Here is a 24,039-nt window from a genome sequence, read left to right as displayed (position 1 = left end):
TGGTGCCCTAAAAATATTTTTTTCAAGAAACTTAATTGTGGTGAATCATCAGCTATTTTGAATGGATTGAATTTCTGAATATTGTTTTAGACCTTTGTGGTCAGATCTTAAACATCTTCATGTTGATGAGAGTATATGTAGTGACTGACTGACGGCTTCGGGGTCAGAATATTATGGCCCATGTTAATTCTGTACAGGTCCAAAACCACCAGGCTGCTGTTGGTGCATTAGTACCAATGCAGTGGAAGATAATTCCACCTCAGGGACCAGGATGAAAGTGTTCCATGGTTGTGAATGGTGATATCTGGTGGTCATGTGTATTATATGGCCATGTTCCACATATCCTGTGCGCAGACAGTGTAATGGCAGCTAGAGGAACCATGCACTCCTTACTACTGTAAAGAACAAGTATTATTCTTTTGCAGCACCTTAAGTCTGCTGTTGACTTCCAGGTGATTTTAATTTATCTCAAATTTATAATGAATCTTAATTTTGTGTCAGCAGTTTTGGCATTTTGTTTGACCCAGTTTTGAAGAACCCTTTTGTCCAGGGTTATCCATGGTGAGAAAAGGTCCAGCAAGGTGTGCTGGCAGAAGTCTAAGAAGCTTGTTTCCTGTGTTGCAGTAATGGAGAGGTTACATGAATAGATAAGTGGCAGTGAGAAATGCAGGCATACAAGGTTGATCTTTAAAGTGCCTTCATCAGTAATTCCCCATGCATCCTTATGTTTGCGTGATTGCATAACTTCACCTTTATGTGAAGCTATAGTATTTAGTTCAAGTTAAGGTCAGTTCTACAATGCTAGACTTACTCATTGATGCTCAGGAAAGTGTGGTTGTAATTTAACAGCTGATCTAACCTTAAAGCATTATTGCTTCATGGATGTTGCCTTTTTTCCTTGAATTATTTTCACGTAATCTTTTTTTTAACCTTGACAGAAGATTGTGCTCAAGAACTTAAACCCAGCTGAAGACAAATCATGTGTTCAAAGCTTATTTTGTGGTCATTAAAGAAGCACTATTCATAGAAATGTATGTTACAGTGCATCTGATTTTTTCATAGTTTGAATTTTTGTAGCTTGTGACCTTGGCGAAGCCATACCATGGAGAATAAAAAAACATCTGGCCAAAACTAGAGTTTTTGTTCTTATTCACCATCAATGCATCATTTTATCATCAGGACATCACTATGGACCTTTTGTGGACAATGTCAGCATTTGATCATTAATATCAAAGTTGGGATGGCAGTCATCACTAGCAATCATAAAAACTGTTCATACTCGCACATGCTAAAGCTTAGCTTTAAATTCCTGAGATGATTTAAGTTTGGCAGACAAGGGTCTGAAATCCAGGTGCTGCAGCCTTTAATAATAGCTCACCTTACCTCAATTTCTCCAGTGCCGACACTGAATCACACGCGCGAATCCTATTGGTGGCATGCGCAGTCGATCCATTCGAACAACGCTTTTTCACTAAGTTCTGGTGCCAACATCTGGTTTGCACATTACTCTGAAATCCTCGCTCCGTACTGATCTTCCTGTTGAACCCGGCTGCTGAAGACATCTCCCGATAGGATGAATGATTAGGTTTGCTTCACAGACTTCAGGATTACTATAAAAGGAAAAGGCTAGACTATAACAGGCTTATTACAGGGTCCCAGTGGAGGGAAGAGTGAAAAAACCTTTACAAGAGACTCCATAAATTTTCCAAATCAATAACTACAGTGCATTCTGGCCACAAGCTAATTAAAGCGCAGTTCAAAGCTGGGGATTTTATTTTGTATTTTTATGAGAATTGGAAGGGGTGCTTTTGCGATCTTTGCCTGCTATGATTGGAGGAAGGTCTAGTGTTTACACACTTCCTCCAGGCCCCTTAATCCTTTAAGGTGTAACCACACACGTGATCAGAATGTTCTTAACTAAAACTTTCTAACGCTGATTCAATGATCACTAAGGGTAATGAACAGCAATGCAGATGTAGAACTCTGGATTAAAAAAAACAACAAAAATAACTCCTCAAAGGGTTAAGTAAGGTCACATTTTTGTGGGTTATACCAGTTCAGGCATTGGTGCTCTAAGCTTACTCACTCACACTACAGCCTACAGTTAGAATAAGTACTTCCTCCACTTGGGGCACCAGAGACCAGCCACAGTGTTTTCATTTCCTTTTATTCTGGACAGGTAGAGAGAACAAACTCGTATCACAATACTAAACATGATCGTAGACCAAAATGGGGGAGGGGGAGGGGAGAAAAAAAAAAGTTGCAACCGATATGTACAAATGAAAATTACTCACAGGAAGGGGTAAAAGAAGCAAAAAAAAATGAAGGTGCAGTATTTTATTCTCAAGTTAAAATACCCGGCTTCAAGTCAACGCGTTGACCGTGCTGATCCATTTCTGGCTTTATTTTTTCTTCCGCCCCTCCCGCCCGACTGAGTCCACAAAATGGTCGACGCAATAATAAAAAATACAATATTGTTTTCGTCATGGGCGGGGCCCTGCGGTTCAGGGGTCCCAGGCCATGGGTACAACAATGTGCTGCACTAGAGGTTAAAACAGCAGAGCGCAGAGCCCTTTAAGAGAAAAACGTGCTTCCTCACCCACCAGCTCTCCACTGCACACACAAGGCTGTGATGGTACACACACGCACGCTCGCACACACGCTCGCACACACGCACGCTCGCACGCTCACACGCTCACACAACAGTATATGCAGCATATGATAAAGTCGACAAACACCGTATCAAAAAGAACGACGACCTTGCACTATAAACATTAAGTTAGACAGTCATCCCGCTATGTGGTTCAATAAAGCTCTGTGATACTGGCTCGGGCTAGGAGTGAAAAGTCCGTTTAAAAGAGGAGAAAGAGAAAGGAGAGGGGAGTCGGGGGCGTGGTCTACACAAGGCTCGATCCCCTCCCCCCCTCCTCCCCTCGCACCCTTCTTTGACTGAATCGGCTCTGGACATTCAAGTATTTTTTTTTTTCTCGTTAAGGAAGACGCTTTTAAGGCTTCTGTGGCGATTCAAAGCACGAAAGAGATCTTTGTGGTAGCGGGTTGCGGGAGGCGGGGGGGGAGGCCCATACGCCCGTCGGCGCACCCCCCCTCTCCCCCCCCTGGCGCGGCTCCGCGGCCGTAGTGTGCTCTCAGTAGGTGGAGGACGCCGTGCTCATGGCGTCCTCGCTGATGCGCGTGCTGCCCGGGTGCACGCTGGCAAAGTACTTGACGTCCTTGTCCAGGTCCATCTGCAGCGCCACCAGCGTCTGCTCCAGGGCCTCCTGGTGCGAGTTCGCCGAGTGCAGGAAGTACTCTGCGAGCGGAGAAAGGACGGCTTAGCTGGGCAGGGACGCGCAACGCCAGAGAGCGCAGGCTAGCCGTTTATACGCTTCACAAACAAACACAAGAATAATAATGTGCTGAATATTCTCCATATGGTGAAACTGATATTTATAAATGTAATGATCAGAAAATAGCAGATCTAAGCATTTCTTTTCAAAGCCAGGTGTTAGACACTTGACAAGTGCAACGTTCAGCACAATTGTACATACATTAATAATCAGCACTTACAGCTAAACCGTTGTTTAAAACAGGTTTAACCTTTTAAAAACCATCAGAAGCAATGGCAATTTCTTGCATTGTATAACACAGTCATGGACAGACAACATAGCACAAACATCTTCTGTACAGCAAGCATCAACACAGCCGTGATTTGGGTGTTGGCAGCATCTAATGCCAAATCCGTCCGTGGGTGATAATGGCAACCAGTGTGATGAGCTTCCCTCCTCCACTAGAAACTTGATTGATTCCCCATTCTATTTGATTATGCTCACATATTTACATTAACAGTTATAACGAATCTTAAAGACGGGAGTACAGGGGGAAAAAAATAAGAATACAGCGGTCAGGCGAAGAAGCCAGGGGCGATGATGGCGGGAGGACTCACCTCTCTCCAGCAGGCTCTGGCGGATGGTCTTGGCCAGCAGCACCCTCACGTTGGGCACGGGGTCGGACGCCAGCTGCAGCAGGGGGGCCAGCAGGTGCTCCGAGAACTGCTCCAGCGACACGCAGTCGTCCTCCACCACCAGCTGGAGAGAGAGCGAGAGAGAAAGGAGGGGGGCATGAATGCTCCCTGCTTTCCTGGCTCCGCCCACTCTCCAGCGACCGGGACGTCATTGTCCTCCCCGCACAAAGGAGGGCTTGTGGCGGTGCAAAATTTGCGCCGCTAGTAAGCGAGGCAGGGATTTTTGCACCTGGCCGAGTCGCGGAAGAGAAAAGCGCGGCGGTGCCTTATCCTCCGCGGCGGCGGGCGGAACGGGGGGGGGGGGGCGGGTTTGTTGAACCAGGCCGATCCTACATCCCGCTCCGAAGAAAGAACGCTCGCCACGTCACAGGGGAAACGTTAGCGCTCACATGAGCAGGAGCGCTAATATTTATTTGGGAAAGATTTCTGGCAAGGGAGGAGATTTACAGATCCCTGCTCGTTCATGAAGGCCGAGGAACACCAAGATACCAATACCAGCTAATGCTATAATTTATTAAACAGAGCTGTGAAATTAAGCAATAAAGCAAGTCATGCAGTGGACCCTAACTGCCTACTAGGGGAAGTAAATCTGAGCGTAAAATATAGGCTGATGTCTCCCAGCATTACAGAGCGTTTTCTGTTTAGTCCAAACATAGCAGCTTCCTTCGGAAAGGTCACGGACTTAAACTCTCATCACTTACCTGGCAGACGAAGGCGAACGCCTGTCGTCCAGACCACTTCGGAGAGTGGCAGAACTTGTCCACCAGCTCGCCCATGAAGTCCGCCAGCAGGGAGGGGCTGGTCGAGAGCTTCCTGATGATCTCGCTCACCTGCGCGAGACATGCCATATTCACAATCCACGTCCAGCTACGCACAAACGCTAAAGCGGGGTAAGCTAGAATGGCTGTAGCACTCCGATCGAGGGGATTGGAGCGGAGTCTTCTCCCCCCCCAGAGTGATGCAACTCTCCCTCATTACTCAAGTTTAAATCATGCTGTAAAGGCCTTTAAAAGTGCCCGGTGGCTTCCGTTTCGGTGATGACGGAACGTTTGGTCGCGCTATCGGCCGCGGCGGTGCGACCCGAGCGGCGCGCGTGACGTACCAGCTTGTAGGAGATCCACCGTACGGACGACACCCGGTCTGTGCACAGGCTGAAGGCCAGCGGTCGCAGGTAGTCGTAGACGTCCTGACCGCTGTACAGTTCCAGCAGCAGGACCAGCTGCCTGTTAACGCACACAACCGCACACACGCAAAACTCCCATCGATCACGGTTCTCTCAAGATAGCCGACCCAACACCATTCCCAACACACAGCACACGCGTGACCATGTGCAAACCTGTCATATACCACTGTAGCCAAGCAACTATACCCAATTCTATTAGCAAACATCACACGAGGAAGTCCCAGTTCGATACTCCTCACATACAGGAAAAGGAGCAGAGAGGAGAAGAAAAACAACGGCGCAATGAAGTGTATGCATGCAACCACAAACAGCTGGAGCTTAATATTGACACGCATTTTGTTCACATGCTATGTTTACATTCAGACTCAAAGCCGCACGCGAATGGGGATCTGTGAAAGGAGGGGGGGGCGGGGAGGCGTCTCCCGATGACTCACTCCGCCAGCTCTGATCTGAAGCGCCAGTTCCGGCTGTTGTCCGTGACGAGGAACTCCTGCAGCTGGTAAAGATATTTGCGGCGCGTCTCCTGGTGCAGCAGCTGCGGTGGGGAGGGGGGGGGATTAAAGAGACATCGAAACCGAATGAGGCAATCCTGGTGCCGGCAGTGCAATGCGGTGCGTATGCAGGGCAACTGGAGCTCTGCTTACAAATACACCCCCCCCAGAGGACCAGGCACACCCTCACACATTTAACCATTTAACAGTCCAGTTTTCATCTCAACTCCAGCCCTGGTCAGGTCACATTTCTGTACACTTTTAAACAGGTTTTGGTTTCTTAACCGTTTCAGTCAGTATTCTATTAAGATCCTTATGACTAATACGATTCTCAGAACATTGTAAACTGGAGGCACTGTAACAAGTCTGACTGATTTAGAAAGGAACAGCCTTTGCTGTTTCTGAGTTTCATTTTCTATTTAAGATTACCATAGTTGCTTTATGCTTAATAAGCAATTCCACTGAAGTTCGAAATTCTGGGACGTTCCTCTTTTACAATAACCTCAATTTACGTGTTTAAGTGTTATTTTTATTTTATTGTAAGGAGCCTCTACACAGCCAGCTGCCAGGGAGAGGGGGCAGGGGAAGGTCTGTACCTTTAAGAAGTCATAGAGGTGTTTGAGGACCCCTATCCGCACTTCGTCCAGGTCCTTCAGGAAGCTGTTGAAGATGGGCACCAGGTCGGCGGCAGTCAGCTGGTCCCCCAGGATGAGGGCCAGCTCGTGGATGGAGAAGGCCAGCGTCCGGCGCACCTTCCACTGCAGCGAGCGGAGAGGAGGAGGAGACAGGATGAGTCACACAGTGAGTCACCCTATGGAGTGTGTGACACAGAGGGTTCTACATGGTTCCAGACCAGGGCCAGACTAGGCTGTTGACCCACATTGAGAAAATGAAGAAACGGGGTCCAGCTGTGAATAACTATCTGACTGAGCATTTTGAGGATTGTAGCTGTGACCCTCCATGACCTGAGGAACCACACATCGGGTTTGGGAAGGACAATAAGCAAAGGCTTGACCTGCCACGTTATTCCGCTTACGTCCGCTTTCTCTGAAACCGATGCTCGAGAACGAGCAGGTGAGGACACGCACAGAGTCAGACGGCGTGCAAACGGACACGGCGCTCGTGTGAGAAGCGTACATCGCCCCCTGGTGGTCCGGCGGAGGGGAGGGGGTTTCGGGGAGGGACGGGTAAGGCCGATCCGCACCTGCATGTCGGAGGCCAGCGTCTCGTACGTGTCCCTGAGGCAGTGCCAGTTCTGCCGGCCCAAGGTGAGCGCCACGCCCGGTAGGCTGTACGCGCAGTGCTTGGCGATCTCCATGTCCACCGTCTGTGCGCGCGAGGGGTCCGTCATGGACAGGTACTGGTCGAGCAGTGCCTGCGGGATCACGTCCTGCAGGGGGCAGAAGAGAGTCAGGCTAGGGGCAGGAGAGAGGCTAGAGACCGTGGGACCTCTCACCTAAATCCACAGCTTTGGGTGCAGGTTTGGTTTTGGTTTTTGGAATGTTTTTTTCAAAATCCAGTGTCTAGTAGTGATCAGATTTAGAATGTTCAGTTAAGAACATTCTAATCACATGTGTGATCTGACACCTTAAACTAGGGTTAATAAACCTGATTAAAATCACCACCATGACCCATTCAGTGATCAAAGTGCAAATCACATCACTCATTCCAAACTTGTGCTGGAACCTTCATACCACACAATACTGGCCTTTGACATATTGTCAAATAATGAAAATTGAACTCCATTTACAAACTCAATTTTTCTTTACCTCTTTCCATTTACTACATTTACTATGTTCTCTGTAAAATTCTGAGAATCAGCTCGTAGAGCAGATATAGTTTTGGGAGAGGCCCCGATGGACGGACCTGCTGCTTGGACTTCCTCTCCTCCTCGGGGCTGATGCTGCTGTCGCTGAGCTCGGAGTCCTCAGTGTGGCTCATCTGCAGGGTGGAGTCCCGGCTCTGAGGGGACGCACACACAGGAAGGCGGGGTTTTAAGAGGCAGGCGGGGTTTTAAGAGACGCGGGTCTGCGGCTTGGCCGCCGGGCGTTTCCGAGGCGCGGGGCGGCGCTCACCTCCATGTCGGCGGAGTCTCCGACCGAAGGCACGCCGCTGAGGGCGAAGGGGTTGTCCCCGGCCCCGTCCGCCGTCTGGGGCTCCAGGAGCGCCTCCTCCAGGTGAGAGTCCAGCACTGCAGCTCGGAGCGCCGCGGTCAGCACGTCCACTTGTGCTGCGGAGAAGGGAGACCAGCTGCCACCTCAACACCTTTAGCGTCAGCTCAACACCTTGAACTTCAGCTCATTCTCAAATGCACTGCAACACAACACCTGTAACAGGGACCTGCTCGTTACCATTAATGTATCCCATGAGCATTACACAACAGAATTCAGGATGAAAAGTTCCACAAAGCAAGGTGGGTCAAATTCATCCCTTTGTTCTTGTTTTGGATGGAGATTTGATGGCATTCCTTATTTAAATGAAACAACTCAAGGCAGAACAGCTTTTTCAACCTCAAATAATGTTAGTATAACCACTAATAAAGATTTAAAAATTTGAGCCCAACAGTGTGAAAACCAATCCATAAAATCGTGATTTCACAGACTGACCATGAGCTTTTTATAACTTTGTAAATATCTGAAAACCACACCCAGGCCAATAGGCGTCCTTCATGTCGGGCGAAAGGCCAAATGCTATCTAGAAGTTACAGCAACAGGAACACCCATCCGACAGCTATAATGGCTATGCTATCCCCACCCTAGGCAACAGAAGTGTTTTACACCTAGGGACCATGACGAATAAGTGCCAAATTGGAGCACAACCAGGAAACGCTGTCAGAAGTTATGCAAGGAAGAACAACAGGAAGAATGATTTAAGAGGTCCAAGACAATAGGACTTGAGTGTTCCTGACTTAAAGCCTAAAACGTGGAATAGAACACTAGGTTTTCATTGTGTCAGGTTTAGGTACAACCAGAGCACATTTTTGGCTTAAAAGTTTATATTTATAATGTTTGCTCATTTTGGTTCATACCTGCTGACTTCATATCAGCTCCTGGTTGCACAGTGCCCCTAGATTAGGAGCGAGCGAACGAGCGCACACACAGACTATATAAACAAGGCGTAATACAAAGCATTTCCTAGAGTTGCCAGCACCATTTCAAGAAAGTCATCTAAATTCTGAAATTCCTGTTTTTCCCCCACACATGGCTACACTTCAAGCTTCAGTCTGCGGCACTATCCACTAGTCCACACCTGGTGTGCCAGACAGGCACAAGTGCAGATGAATCAATAACACTCTCCCTGTAGTGGGGCTTTGAGGGCCTCAAGAGTGACAGGTCCCTGTGGCCGTCGAGGCCTCTGCAGAACTCCATGTTTCAGTCCGTAAATAAAGGCCTACTGTTGCCTAATGAAAGATACATTAACGGAGCACAGTGAGCTCCTGTTTGAGGACAGGCCAGCGCACAAAGACCTCAATGGGCTGTTTATGCACTCGGGATAATGGTGTCACAACCAAGAGGAATAAACGGGAGGTGCGATCCCAGGAAAAGTCTCAACAGCGTGTCACTCTTTCTTAAAGGGCAAGCTTTATACAGTAGCGGATAAGAGGGAGAATCTTTGTTTGTACAGTCGAGTTGGCCGCTCATTTGCCATACTTCCTTGCATACGCAAACGTCCTCGCTGCAGCCAAAAGCATTACCCACAAGTGTGCACTCAATGACCATATTGGTCTCTCGATGCGAAAGACGTTTCCTCACTACCACAGGCAGCTCCTTCTAAGGGGAAAGAATCTGCACGCCAAAAGGACGGTCGTGTCATTTCCGTCCAAAACTCCACCATGCGCCTATTTGGCAGCTTTGCCAGAAGCGCAGTACCACACACAAGGCTTTAGCCCAAGCGGTTCAGCCCACACCTTTCCTCACACACACGCAAGGCTTCAGCCCACAACCTTCCCTCACACACACACAAGGCTTCAGCCCACAACCTTACCTCACACACACGCAAGGCTTCAGCCCACAACCTTACCTCACACACACGCAAGGCTTCAGGCCACAACCTTCCCTCACACACACGCAAGGCTTCAGCCTGAGAGGTTTAGCCCACAGCCTTTACACACACACAGACACACACACACACACACACACACACACACACACACACACACACACATACAAGGCTTCAGCCTGAGAGGTTTAGCCCACAGCCTTTACACACACACAGACACACACACACACACACACATACAAGGCTTCAGCCTGAGCGGTTCAGCCCACAGCCTTTCCTCAGTGCTCACTCCGGGGGGAACCAGCGTGCTCGAGTTCACACCCGCTGCTCCTAAATCAACTGGGTTTGAAAACATGACTCAATGAAGCCAATTACAATTTGCCACCTACTGAGCAATCTTATCGCCAAGAAACACGCTTGTGAAAGAACTGTGCCACTGAAGATGTGTTCTGTGTTCATAAACAGACGCTGGTCTCAACAGCTCATTAATATTGCTTAATGCGTGCTTTTAAAAAGGTATCTGAGGTAGGGATGTCCTGATCCGACTGGAGGATCCGGTATCAGCTGCTGACACCGCCGCATTTTAGGGATCGGGTTTCAGCTAGGACACGCCCGATCTGAATCCGATCCTCTCCCACACTGCAGTGTTTAATATGCATATTACTTCTCGCCCGTAGCAAAGCTTTGCCTCCACAGTCTCAAGAGTGTCTGCTCTGTTTACACCAAATGTCTGAATGTGCCGTCACTCCCGAGCACAAAGCACTATCCATTGGCCACCGCCACTGTTCATTTCTGCCTTGTGGAACTTCTACAAAGTGGAATCCGGAAGCAGCCCTACGGGCACTTAAAACATTAGCAATGCCAGTGTTTCAAGGGACCGCATTACCACAGCTTCGTGTAATAAAATGAAGTAACACAGCCGTACGTTTGCAACACCATCGCCCATGATGTTTTCACTGTTTTTCATCAAACAAACGAAACAACAAATAATTAGGCCTACATGTTGCAACAGGATGATAAAGACTCTGCAACATAAACTTAAGGTGGAAGGGTCTGGTTTGAATGAAACCACTATTTGATTGTTAAAAAGTGACGTCCTTGCAAACGCCCAGAGAAGTTCTAGGAAACACGATTGAGTCGGTGCCAAGCCGGTATGACTAAAGCAAAAAAAGACGAAACAGCCAATATGCGATTTGGCAGCATGGACTGTTATTTTAGGCTTAAAACTATTTGATTACCGCAGATGTGGTATATCACGTAGTCTTACCTAGAAGTTCTTTTTTTCCATTCAAGTAAACCTAGAAGATTTAGCTTGAATATTTTGTATATCAGCCTAACATTTGCAGGCTGCACATAGGGTTTTTTGTTTACGATCAAATTTTTAAATGTTATTTAATATTTCACACCGTTCAGTGCTCATCCTCTCAAAAACAATACGTAAATTCGTTATCTTAATTAATCCTCATTTAGTTACAGAAGGCTTTCAGTTCACTTCGGCTCAACATCAAGATAACCAGATTAGTATTTGGTGAACTAATTCAAGCAAAAATGATGATATAAATGGTGATGGAAACCAGCACACAACGTGGAAACCGAGAAAGAGAACTGGGGAACAGTGGTTTGGGAATAGCTCCTGTTCAGCTTTCGGGTTTTCAGCTCCAGTTGAAACTTTTAAAAGCGAGACTTTACCTCTGCATTGCATGTTCTAGTTGCATGCAGGAAACATTTTTTTTGAACTTGTGAAACAATTAGGAAAACAATTTTGGGACTACAATGACTTTTTCCACTGTCCCAGGCACCAGCTAGTTCATAATTTGCACAGAGCAAAGTGTGTGTGCAAGCACAGCTGAGCTCAACTCATCCCTGGCTAACCTGAAGAGTGACCAAAATAACAACCTCTTATTATCATGTTAAGCTAAGATAGTGTGTGTATTATGCTTTGCCCTTGGCTTTGTCCTGCTGTGACTTGCCTACAGTTAAAGTTTGCCAGACTATAACTGGACTTAACAGGCTTTGGATTGGCAGAAGGTTGAAAAAACCCTCTAAGCAACCCAAGGGCTGTCCAAACCGGTTCCAGGAGATCTACCATCCTGTAGGTTCACGCCAAGCCAAATAAAGCACACCTCATTTCAACCGCTAGCAATCTCATTGAGATGCAAATTTGTAGAATCAGGAGTGCAAAATCATGGTTGAAATCAAAACCTACAGGATGGTAGATCTCCAGGAACAGGGTGGGGCAGCCCTGCTCTAGGCAAATTCAGCAAGAGAGATTAATAATGAGTAAGGGCTATCTGCTTTGTGGAGGGAAAATCTGGACTGTGGAGGATGAATGGGAGGTGAAAGGCAACCTCACCCCAACAAGGACACGAATGTGTACATTTCAGATGGGGCTGTGAACAGCTACTGAATGCTCTATTGTACAGCCATGATGAATGTCTGTATTACAATGAGCAGTTATCGGACCATGATAAGTGACTAACACGGCAGCCGGGATAAGAGGCTGACCTTTGACGTCGGGGTCGTCGGTGTGCGGCTCCAGGTTCTCGATCATCTCCTCCAGCTCCTTGCGGCCCAGCGTGGGGGCGGAGTTGTGGGCGGAGCCGTTGCGGCTGGGGCTGCTGGGGGTCTCCTCCTCCTGGTCCTCCTGCAGCTCCAGATCCAGGTCAAAGTCGGGGATGGGAGTCCTCCAGTAATGGAAGGAGTTGTACATTTCCTGCTCGGGGATGGGCTCTCCTGTGGAGGCTGGCTGCGGAGGCGAAGGTGCAGAAGGCTGGTCCTCCTCGTCCTCCTCCTCCTGGTTGTCCTGGTTGGAGTGTGTGTTCTCCGGGTCGTCTTCCTCTGCCGCGACCCCGTTCTCCACCGTGCCAGCGACGCCCTCCCCGGCAGGATCTGGGTCCGGTTCTGCCGGGCCCGGGGGGGGCTGGTTCTCCTCTGGGGGTGGGCTGTGCTCGGGCTCTGCGTCACACGACGTGTCCGCGTCCGCGTCAGGGGCCGGGTCCTCAGCCGCCTCCTCCCCGCCCCCCTCCACCGCCACGTCCACACTGCCCTCCTCTGTCCGGCGGAACTCCAGCGGCTCGCCGTCGCAGTGCGCCAGAGCGCAGGGGGAACTCTGGGAAACCTCAGTCTGGCCGAGCTCGCCACAGTCCTCCTCCTCCTCCGTTGGGTTAGAGGAGGCCTCTGGCTTACTGTCCGAGCCTGCCTCCCCAGCAGAGCAGGGAGGGGACTCCGGGGCAGTAGCGTCTGTGCCCGGCGACTCCTCGCTGTGGGGAAAAATGTGCTTATTCAGACTTATGGGTCTTAAGGTCTGCCAAAAACCAAGTTCTCATCACCTACAGTAAGAGAGAACATGGATCCCCTAATCCAACAGACTCCCGAAGTTCCCTGAACGAGTAGTGTGAACACTGGTGTGTACACCTCTTTAGTAAACATACAGCTGACAGACTCGCTTGATATTTGACACCACAAGCACAGACCAAATGCAAGCACCGAAGTCACTCACACAAGTTAAACAGAATTTAATATCAGCCACACAATGGATGCCATTACTGGACGTGACAAGCAGCAGGCTTAGTGCAAGCACGACACTATATATTATGCTTTCAGTTTTGAGACCAAGCAATTGGCTCATGAGAGCCCAGAAAATTAAGTGAACTTAAGATAACCACTTTCATTTTGCCAACTCTGAATACCAAAGACTGGCATCAAAGATAAAAACAACTTCAACTTTGCACCACCTGCAAAATAACAGCAGACAGAACAAGATGAACCAATTTTGGCATGCTGGTTGGTTACAATGCGCCTCTGGGTGGAAAGAACTGCTCAGGCTACTACGGTTATCAGGTCAGAGTGCAGGCGTGGTAGCAAAAACACACTGCATGCAGCAGATTGACAGATAAGGCCCACCTGTTCTGTGGGTGGGTGCAGCTGCAGTTCCGGCCCTCCTCTTCCTCCCGGAAGTACTGGCCCACACTAGAGGGAATGGCGAACGTGGAGATGAACTGGCCCAGGGACTGGAAGGCAGCTTGACGGACCTAAAGAGACCGACATGAATAACACTCCTTTAAATCTACACTTTAGCTATTTGGCACAGATCCCAAGAGTCAATCCATTAATACAGCTGGGCATGTGGCTGCAGAGGCAAGTCAAGTTAAGCATCTTGCTCAAGGGTACAATGGCTGGGCCCCACCTGGGAATCAAAGCTACAGTCTCAGAGTTTGTAGCCCCAGCTCCTTAAATTTGAAACTAATATTTAAATACAAGCCTCTAAGGTATACACATATCTACTGCAGTTTGTGTTTATGGCTGAATAAAACCTGCACCCATTTATCCTTTTTGTAGTGCCTATACTACCTGCACTTTTGCTCAAATTCTGCAAAACTCAACTGATTGCAATTCACATGGAAATTATATTTCATGATTTCATTTTAAGTTTGTTTTTCTTTTCTTTGTTACACGTGTGACCACGTCATAATTCAAGTAATAAAACTGGCTAAAATTCCTGAATAAACCATAATGTTGATTTGGTAAATGGAAAGAAGAAATATTGATATTTTACTTTTTACATGCATCTAAAATACATGCTTAACAGACAAGAAGTGGGGGGGAACTTGTTCTTGCACTTGCCTCCACATGACAGGATTTCAATGACTTAATTGACTTTCTCGGTCGATCGCTGTCCCTCTATGTATTGTCATAGGTATTAACATGCAAGCTGCTCTGGATAATAGCGGATGGACATTAACACGTAACAGGCTGTGCATTTCTTTCAGCAGCCAGCTATTCCCAGAGCACAGTCTCAGAGCCAGTGTGGGAGGGGCTCTCCGCTCACCCATCGAGAAGGGTCGCTGATGAGGCTGATGAAGAGGGAGGAGAGCTTCGTCCTGCGCACTTCCTGAGAGGTTGCCGAGGAAACGGTCATGAAGCACTCCGCGCAGGCCTTCCGCACCCCCCACACGTTGTCCGAGCAGAGCTGGAAGAAGCGCGGCAGCTGGCCAGGAAGGGCACACGACAAAAACAGGAGTGAGTCCAGGGCCCGCTTCCTCCCGGGCGGGGCCTTCCCTTCCTCAAGAACGCCAGAACAGCCACAAATTTGTTCTGCTACCACTGTGTGGAGTATCGCACCAAAACTCCCACGAATCTGCTCTGCTACCACTGTGTGGAGTATCACACAAGTACACCCCCACAGCTCTGCACTTCTACACTGCATGGAGTATTCCCAGAGTATCCAATAAGCACACCCCTCAACTCTGAGTAAATCATCTCATGGGGCATCTCTGGAGTAACCGTACAATAATTCATCTTGACTTTACATGTACAGCGCTGCAAGGAGCATCCCTGGAGTATCCTGCAATAACACCTGTCATCCCAGTGCTTTTATTACAATCACGGATGACTGGGGTAGGGTTCTTCCATAAATACATATTGTCACTGTTACAAGCACCAACTATAATATAACACGCACTGTAAAACTATCATTGTCTAATACGGAGATGGTCTCGTCGTGTGTATACATACCAGCAGCTCCTCTGTCGCATCCCCACCAACTACACTACAGATGTCCCCAAAATTGGCCGCGCAAACCTGCCAAAAGAACAAAGAAAATTTCAGAACAAATTATTGAGGGTAACCAAGCCGTTCTTTTGTTATATAGTATTTCAAAATTACATGAATGACCACAATACACAGTAGCCTTCAGCATGCATGGGGTGACCAATGAGAATAGGCCTCTGGAGCACGCAGGCCAATGAGCACACGGACCTTGCGCACATGGAACATCCTGCAGTCACAGCACATCTCGCAGAAGCGGGGCAGGAAGAGGCGCTCTGTGATGTCCTTCCCCACCATTGGTGCCATTTTGCAGATTATCTGCAGGGGAACGCAATGTTAGGAAACAATCCTGGTCAAATGAATTTTAAACCATGAAATAATAACTACGGTTAATTACAAGGATTCACATGAACACACAAAGAATTCTATTGTTGGGAGTTGACAGAAGGACACAAGAGATCAGGTTTAGTCTACAACCTTCCCTCTGGATGTGAACTGCCATCGGCACTGTTGCAAAACTGTGCAGCCATTTGCTCTTGTGTCAACGCATCTCCAGTTTGGGTTTCATGGCAAGTATTCACCAGCCGTTCTTACTATTGCAGAGACAATTCATCATTTGAGTCATAGGACTACCAAATCCACCCAAAAGCCTCCCTGTATGACCCAAATAAATGCAGGTAGACACACCCCTGGGCACACAGTACTTTCTATGTTTAACAACAATTTGCATCTTCATAAAATGCTTTCCTTGATTACTGGAAATGCTTTAACACCCATGCTAATAATGATTTCAGGCTTTGAAACATTTGATGCTCTCCCACTGCCCAGTGTCATGTGACTCACCGCCATGGCCTCAGTCTTAACATCATCGTTGCTGTCGGGGGCCGTCAGATCCACAAGAACAGGACAGACCTGGGACTCGATGTCGCCCCTCTCGATGAGCTCCTGTTCCAGCAGCACCAGCAGTGCTGCCTGGCTGGTCTTTCGGACCTGGGGCCACAGCGTGTTAAGTTTAGAACCAGGGAACTCAAACTCAAATTCTGGGGAGTTGCAGTGCCTGCTGGTCTTTGGTGTGTTTGCATGCTTAAGCACTCATTTTATGTGACTGACTAAAGACTCTGTACATATCGTTTCCAATGCCCAAATTGTGTGCCGACTGAAAGGACACCATGAAAGCCTACAGACGCTGCAGCCCTCCAGGACAGGATTTTGATACCCCTGCGTTATACCGAGAACCCCTGAGTTAGAGAGAGATCAACAATAAAGGTATCCAATTTTTCATCACGCAAGAATAACAGCTATTTCTGGCACAGACTAAATTCTTAAAATGATTTACTTATGCAATTCAATTATACCTTGAACAGAATTAAACAGAAATGTGCACCATTTAACAGCTTCTTAACAGAAATGATTCATATAGTAATAAAATTCCTTTTTTTTTTAATAACAATTATTTGTGCACTAGACTACATTACAGTAGAAATTAAAACAAAACACTGTGACACCATTACCTGGTTGTTCTGGTCAGCGAGGTATCTCACTACAATTGGTAGCAAGTACTTTGAGAAAGCAAATGGAATGGAAGGCCTATTCTCCTGGCAGAAAATGGCGATATGAGGAACTTGTTCCATTAACTCTGCTCGAACAGTAGGCTCTGAGGAACAAGAAGGACAAGTTTCATTCTCCACTAAAGTTTAGTGTGCAAAACACTCCACAGGTTCCAAAGAACCCATTAATAAAAGCTAACCAAGTAGTTTAAGGACAAACAGTGCATAGGACACGCATCACAGTTAACCAAAGATGGTCTACAGAATTTTAATTGCGTATCAGGTTCCAGTAATAAAAAAAGAAAGTGGTATGTCTGCTAACATGTAAGGTGCTGTATGCTGAAATGGGCTTAAGACGTGTGGCAAGGGTTGTGCAGGGGGGAAAACTATGACCCTCTATAGGTAGGACTGAGATGAGAAAAACCAGAAGGGCCTCATGAAAGACAACAGAATACGGTGTGATGTCAACCCCAAACCACACTGACCTAAATTCAGCAGTTCACTAACCAGAAAACCACAAGGGGAAAAAAACAGGTCATCAAAAAAATAGAAAAGGGTAGGGTAGAAGTATCAGGACGTTGGTTGACAACTTCTATCCGTACAATCAAGCTTAACTGCTTACACAGACCACTTGTACCAAACTTTCCAGGAAGACCTGGCTGTTCCATCTGGATCACAGTGGGGTGAGATATCAGCAAACAAGTTAATTTAGCAAAACCAAAAATACATGGAGCCAATCTGGCCCCATGTTAAATGTTGCTCTCTGCGTTAAAGAAGTACAATTTAAACTAAATGCACTGAACACAGCATTGTGGTGAACATAGTGCCAGCCATTTTAACATTTCAACATTCAGAAAATCTGTTCAGGGAGGTCTGGAAGTACCAGTCCAATAGTAGAGGGGTTTTAACACTTCACTCTTCAAAGGCAACAAAAGAATGGTCATTTTATTGACCAAGAGCACTCCTCTACCTCCACTTTCAAACAGGATAAATGAGGAGGGGCTTGTAAGCAAGCTGCGATCTCCAGGAGAGTTTTCATTTCATAAGTTAAATGCAACCCATTGAATACAGCAAAGAAAAAGAAATTTGCCATATGATAATTAGGAAATCCAAATCACAAATGAAAAAAAAACTGAATTTAGCCACTTTTAATGAGCAAGGGAAATGAGGCCTGTGACAACATGTTGATGATGGCTCTCCACCCAATTCAAGGAAGGGGTTGACTTTCAGCCAACTTCTCAAAGAGGAGTAATCGGCGAGAGCAGTTATCGCTAACTTTTTCTGAAACCAGTTCAGCATTCCTATGCTATGTGCCACCAGTGCAACTGCCTTTCACACACGACATAACTTCAGTTAAATCTTTGTTCTTCTCCTTATCCTGGAACAAAGATATGAAACACCAGAATGCAAGTACAAATTTGATATGTGTTCTTTTACAAATGTCTCTTTGGGGGGGGGGGGGGGGGTGTTAATGTTAATGATAATAACGGGAAGGGTAGGGCATTCCAGGATATGATTAATCCCATTCTCAACTTGCCCTTGACCAAAGAAAAAAAAAAAGAAGATAAGTCCAAAAACCATAATATTTGTACAGCGACTTGTAAACGCTCATGTCTTCTTGAGCTGAAATTTTGTTAAATGTGTCAGCAAGCAACTGCTGTTTTCTGTAAGCTAGTTGCATTTTCTGCAGAACCACAGCAAAAAGCAGCAAGGACGACGTGGTACAAAAATACAATTTAAAAAAATGTTAGCACATAGCCAAGAATACAGGCTGGACAGAGGCGGAAGATGAGAAATTGCTGAGCTGTGCCAAGAGCGTTTATTTAATCCATCTTCAAACAGCTACCACTATAAACACCAGAAGAGCAATATGTGGAAAGAAATGGTGAGGCAGAAGCAGTGGCTGACTTCACATGACCTGGAATTATCAATTATGGCAAGTGCTTTGAAATCTTATAAGGTCACATCATTAACACGGGTTGATAAACCCAAAGGTGTAAGGTGGGGACATTTATTCTAATCATTTCATTTGAAAAATTGTGTGCTGTCTCAGGCTGAAGTATACCAATCCTGCAGTTTGTAATGAGTTCCAGGCACACATGCAGAAGAATTTCAAAGAATAGTTGTACTAGGCTAGACAGTGTACATTTAGGACCTTTGCATGAATTTAAGGGTAAATCTCTTCTCGGTCTGGTTCAAAGCAACAGACACAGCACTCAGCAACACTGCAATGTTAGCGTCAGAGGTAGTATTGTTTTATCGCATATGCCAATTCAAAATGATGCAAAACAATAAGCTTCCTGACATGATACCACAATGTGCATCAAACGCCTTCAGTAGGATTCAGAATCAAAGTTAATCACATTAAGATAAATAAGGGGCTCTGAAGACCTGTTAGTATGCATCATGCCAAATAAGCCGTGTTGTATAATCTTGCACACCACTTACGCAACTACCAAAACTTGAGATTGTAGCCAATGATTTTTTTCCCCCCCGAGTGATCTGAATCCACTAAAACTACACTTAAATCAAACAGGAGTTAATATAAATGGCCAACAGATGTAAGCATTCCACCAACACCATCTTAGCAGGACAGAACATTTTATTCCCGGTCGTATTTTGGGATATTTTGAATATGCAGAATGTTTCATTTCAATTCTACAGAAGGTCTGAGGGCAATAACAGTGGGGGAAAAAGAACAAGATGTCCTGTCTAGCTTTGAATTCCAAGTTGTGAAAGTACCACAACATTCAAACTAAATTAACACTACAAGTCCTACTGAATCAGATAAACAAAAGTCATTCCAGATCGCATTAAGGTATCTTGCTGTGTACTGTCTGACAGTGGAAGGATTGAAATTATCTGTAATTTTTTTTTCCAGATATCGAGCAAATTCAGTCATGTACAACCAGCAAGAATATATAACCAAAGTGAATAGTTAACATCTTTGAGACCAATACCACTGAGAGGCGGTCCCTGTCCCTCTTCATAAAATATCCAAAGTGTAAAGACAGAAACAGTTGGCTGAGTTTGTTTGCCGATAGGCTGAAGACAAATGTGCTGAACTGAAATAATACAACTGGTGCAGGATACACATTTTACAAAGGCGTCATAAGGAGAGTAGTCAGTTGACTTCAAGAGCTGCCGTTTAAAAGCCTGGCTTTTTGCTTCAGTCAAAATATATCACACAGGTGCAAGCAGCAAGTTGTTAACACCACTCCATCAAACAGTCAGGGCCCTGAGCTAGTGCCCGATCACGTAAGTGTACCACTTCACACCCCAGGAGGAGATAAGCCCTGACCCTGATTCACAGGGGCACGACTTCGCTGTAAAGCAATCTAGGGAGGAGAACAAAAAGGAACCAACCTACACCCTACCCTGTGAAATGGAGGCCTTTGTTTTTGATCAGTGTTTACAGGTCATTTTAAACTAAAATCCATTCATCTGTAGGTAACATGCAGTCAGTTTTATTTTCCAACATAAATCCCATTCTTTCAACAACAAAAACACCACCCTCAACGGAAAGGATTCAAATTAAAACCTAAAAATTATGAATGCATTTGAAGCATACACTATATAAAAGGATCTGGACACCCCTTGGTCTGGGGCTGTTTTTCATTGCATGGGATTGGCCCCTTAGTTCCAGAGAAGGCAAATCTTAATCCTAGAGCATACAGTCACATTCTAGACAATTCTGTACTTCCCCAACAGTTTGGTGGAGGCTCTTTCCTGTTTCTGCATGACATTGCCCCCGGGCACACAGGAAGGTCTATATAAAAATGGTTTTGTCAAGAACAGAGTGGAATAACTTCACTGGCCGGCACAGAGCCCTGACCTCAGCCCCATCCAACACATTTGTGATCAACAGCAGTGAGCCAGGCCTAATCGCCCAATCAGTGCCCAACCTCACTAACGCTCTTCTGGCTAAACGGAAGCAAATTCCTGCAGCAATGCTCCAACATCTAGTATAAGGCCTTCCCAGAAGAGTGGAGACAGTTATAGCTACGGGTGGACCCCGTAGCTGTAACTAAACTACATGGTCGTTCCCTGCACTTGGAACTGTACTTCCCTCTAGGATTTTCAACACGCTTGTTCCTGGTTTTGGTTATACACTTTGTTGTACATCGCTCTGGATAAGAGCGTCTGCCAAATGCCTGTAATGTAATGTGGACAAACTATATATTAATTCCCAAAATTTTGGAAGAGATGTTTGATGTCAGGTGTGATGTGTCCATATACATTTGGCCATGTTGTGTAGGAACAGACTGCACAAAGCTCTTTACGAATTTCCCTTTACATAGATGCTGAACACATAGGCTGAGCACAGCCACAAAACCACTTGCCCCTTCCTGTCTATTACATACATTTAATAGTCCTTCCATTCTGAGGACACCATTACCCAGTTCAGTGAGAGAAAGCACAACATTGACCTTCCCCACACAGCAAGCAGTCTTTTTCACAGATACAGTCAACCACCAATGCAATCTCAAAGACCAATCTGCAACGTGTCACAGACAGGTCAGACGCATCCACAAGGCTGGTTTGGCTCACCCGAGTCATCGGCCAGTCTGCTAACTCTTTCCAGGACGGCGATACAGTCCCTCTCGTCCTCACTTACAGCTTTTAAAGTATCCAACAAACTTCGAGCCACCATTTGTCTGCAATTCAAAACAATTTATTTTTACAAGAGCCAAAAACAGTGTGTTCTCTTCAGTTTCTTTGTTCATGAAAAAAACTACATCAGTTCTGTCAGTCACCGAGTAAAGTAAGGCTAGATATATTAGAATGGTTAGATTAGACTACAGGAAAAATACTTATTCAGTTATTTTGGAATATTAAACTTTAAAACAAATATGGAGTGTTCTTTTGCAACAAATCATTATTTAAAATTCAAAATGAGAAGTGTAAAATGAACCTGCTTATTATACCTGTTAAAAATGTTTTCACTCGCGACGTATTTATCCAGTCTTCCCAGAGGTGTCAGCATCTCATCTTGCGACACAAAGTCCAAGGCTGAAGGTATAATAATGACGTCAGACTCTGAGCTGTAGTCATCCACACCAACTATTAGAAACATTGGAAATATAGTGAATCAGAAGAACCCATCACCAAAACAGCTCCCTTGTCTGAACAGTAGAGGAGAGATCAGCAGTTATTGGATTTGTCTGCAATAAAAATTAAGGACTGCAAATGACCAACAAATCGCCTTGAATTGTAATTTGAAAACAAGAGCTGTCCGTGTTTATTAGTTTTCTAACATTCGCTTGCTCTTATTGAAATCCTTTAACTATCAACATGTGCCAAACGTTAAACGTGCAAAGTGAAACTGTAAAAAGTGAAAACATCCCACGCTGCGTTTCGTATTCAGTTTGGTCATAGTAGTACTCGAGAAAACATCAATTATGTCGCTAACCTAGACTACCTTGCTTTCTTAGTCTGACGTGAAAATTCAGCTTGTATCGGTTTAAGTCTACCGTGTGGACACGGATAATCAAATGTTTTGTTCAATGCACAGATAATAGTTTGTCATCGGAGACCTTGGGGTTTTGTTTCGTTTCCGAGTTTCGAATTCAATAACTGGTTGACCATCTACAGTTACGACAGAATCAGCGTTCACAGCTACAGATATCTAACGATATAGATCAGTGTCTGCAGCGCCTAAACACCATGGGGTTTGGAGACCGACTAGCTAGCTAGTACACCTCCACTCCAGATACACGACACAGTGTAAGTTATGCAGCTCCGAATTCTGGCGTATCACTCCAGACGCAGTGCCGACAAGCTAGCAAGCCAGCTACTGAACTGGAAGCTGGCTAACGTTACTCATTTTTTCGCATGCATTGCTAATAAACTTGCTACGTACCTAACAATTGTATTTTCTGCGACGCAAACTAGATTGTCGGGTTTCACCAAGAAAGGCAGCCAATGTTAGGTAGCCACCTATCAAATAGCTCGATGGCTAGCATTAGCTAGCAACCAAACTTTCAGATCTATGCATGACACATTCCGATTACGCGTTTCGTCCTCGTGTAACCCATTTCCTTCACCAAAAATCCTGAACTGACATCTGAAAAGCTTCAAATAAATGCATCACGAGATGGAAGTTTCAGCGGATGGCTTTCCCTTTGCCGTTTCCCTCTAGGCCTGCACTGCAGACAATCCGGGAGCCACACATACGACGGTACCAGCACATAACTCGCCACGACAAAGTTGTAGATTGCTAGCTAGCACTAGCCTGCTATCGATGATAAAACACGAGAACAAACTTACATACGTCTAGCTCCTCCTGCGAATCTTCTTGAAGCAAAGACAAATCTGCAAATAAATACAGAAAGAGCGATCAATCGCGGGATCTACAACGCCAAAATTAAGCAATCGTGGACGTGCTTAAAAGTGCTAAAATAACGCTGAGAAACACGGTTTAAAAAGGCGGATTGTCCCAACTAGTGTAAACTGCACATACCCGCCATCTTGTCCTGGTCCTACATTTAAAGTGGTCTCTGCAGCTGAGGCAACAACTGGAGGGGAAAGAGGAGAGCTGTTTAGTTGACGGGAGATGGGTAGGAAAGATTCAACATCGCTATGGAAATAACCACACCATCTAGCGGACGGTATTGGAAAATACATATACAGAGTTATTTAACGAATATATTAACTGTAAAATGCAACTAGAAAGGTTACAATTCCTGAATGAATTGTGTGGGCTTGCTTTGCTGAAAATCATTACCAGAATACTTGAAGTAAGGATAAAGTAAGGATAAAGTCTGAGGTAACTGCCACTGTCCTCAAGTCTCAATGCATTTCAATGATGGCGCATAGCTCAGAAAAAGTGTAATAGCAGAAAAATGATAAAAGGAAAACTTTAGATATTTGAATATGAGTGCAAGGAGGTGAAGTTGGTGAAGGTTTGTGTGCGGTAATGTGTAATTCCGTTGAAAATTGTGGTATCTGTGACGATCTAAAAACATGTGTCAAAACTGTCACCAACTTCAGCTAGAGTGGGCAGCTCATTCATGTGTATGTGGAGCGTGACTGTCAAACAAATGCCAATCCTGGGAGACTGAAACATGCGATTTTAGTGAAGTGAACTGAAGGAGCTGTGACGAGTTAGAAGAGTGCCAGAAAAAAAGAAAAAATGCTGAAAAACCACACTCTAAGTTCCACACTCTAGGATCTGAACATTCTGCAATACTTTCCTATGGGGAAAAATTGCTCACAAAAAGTTGAATATTTCAAAAAATCCGAATACAA

At 45.8% G+C, this 24,039-nt stretch overlaps 1 protein-coding gene across 3 annotated transcripts; it reads right to left on the bottom strand.

Moving 5' to 3' along the window:
- Positions 1-2,151: 2,151 nt before the first annotated feature.
- On the bottom strand, positions 2,152-23,373 carry ppp4r1 (protein phosphatase 4, regulatory subunit 1). Of its 3 annotated transcripts, none has more exons than XM_064331152.1 (20): positions 23,252-23,373; positions 23,059-23,103; positions 21,717-21,852; positions 21,340-21,446; positions 16,753-16,895; positions 16,085-16,231; positions 15,452-15,559; positions 15,209-15,274; positions 14,523-14,681; positions 13,598-13,725; positions 12,200-12,954; positions 7,771-7,925; positions 7,562-7,657; positions 6,900-7,085; positions 6,292-6,453; positions 5,639-5,739; positions 5,124-5,244; positions 4,723-4,851; positions 3,944-4,085; positions 2,152-3,310 (listed from the first exon to the last, which is right to left on the bottom strand). In XM_064331152.1, exons 1-20 carry the CDS (start codon positions 23,256-23,258, stop codon positions 3,147-3,149), a joined length of 3,057 nt encoding a protein of 1,018 aa, XP_064187222.1. In that variant the 5' UTR covers positions 23,259-23,373; the 3' UTR covers positions 2,152-3,146. The 3 variants fall into 3 exon arrangements, with proteins under 3 accessions (XP_064187222.1, XP_064187224.1, XP_064187225.1); XM_064331154.1 differs by having other exon boundaries at positions 21,717-21,801; XM_064331155.1 differs by lacking the exon at positions 23,252-23,373 and having other exon boundaries at positions 21,717-21,801; positions 23,059-23,245.
- Positions 23,374-24,039: the final 666 nt, after the last annotated feature.

This window comes from Anguilla rostrata, chromosome 4 (assembly GCF_018555375.3).
Source record: "Anguilla rostrata isolate EN2019 chromosome 4, ASM1855537v3, whole genome shotgun sequence".
Taxonomy (NCBI): domain Eukaryota; kingdom Metazoa; phylum Chordata; class Actinopteri; order Anguilliformes; family Anguillidae; genus Anguilla; species Anguilla rostrata.
This window is presented reverse-complemented; position numbering and strand designations above follow the sequence as displayed.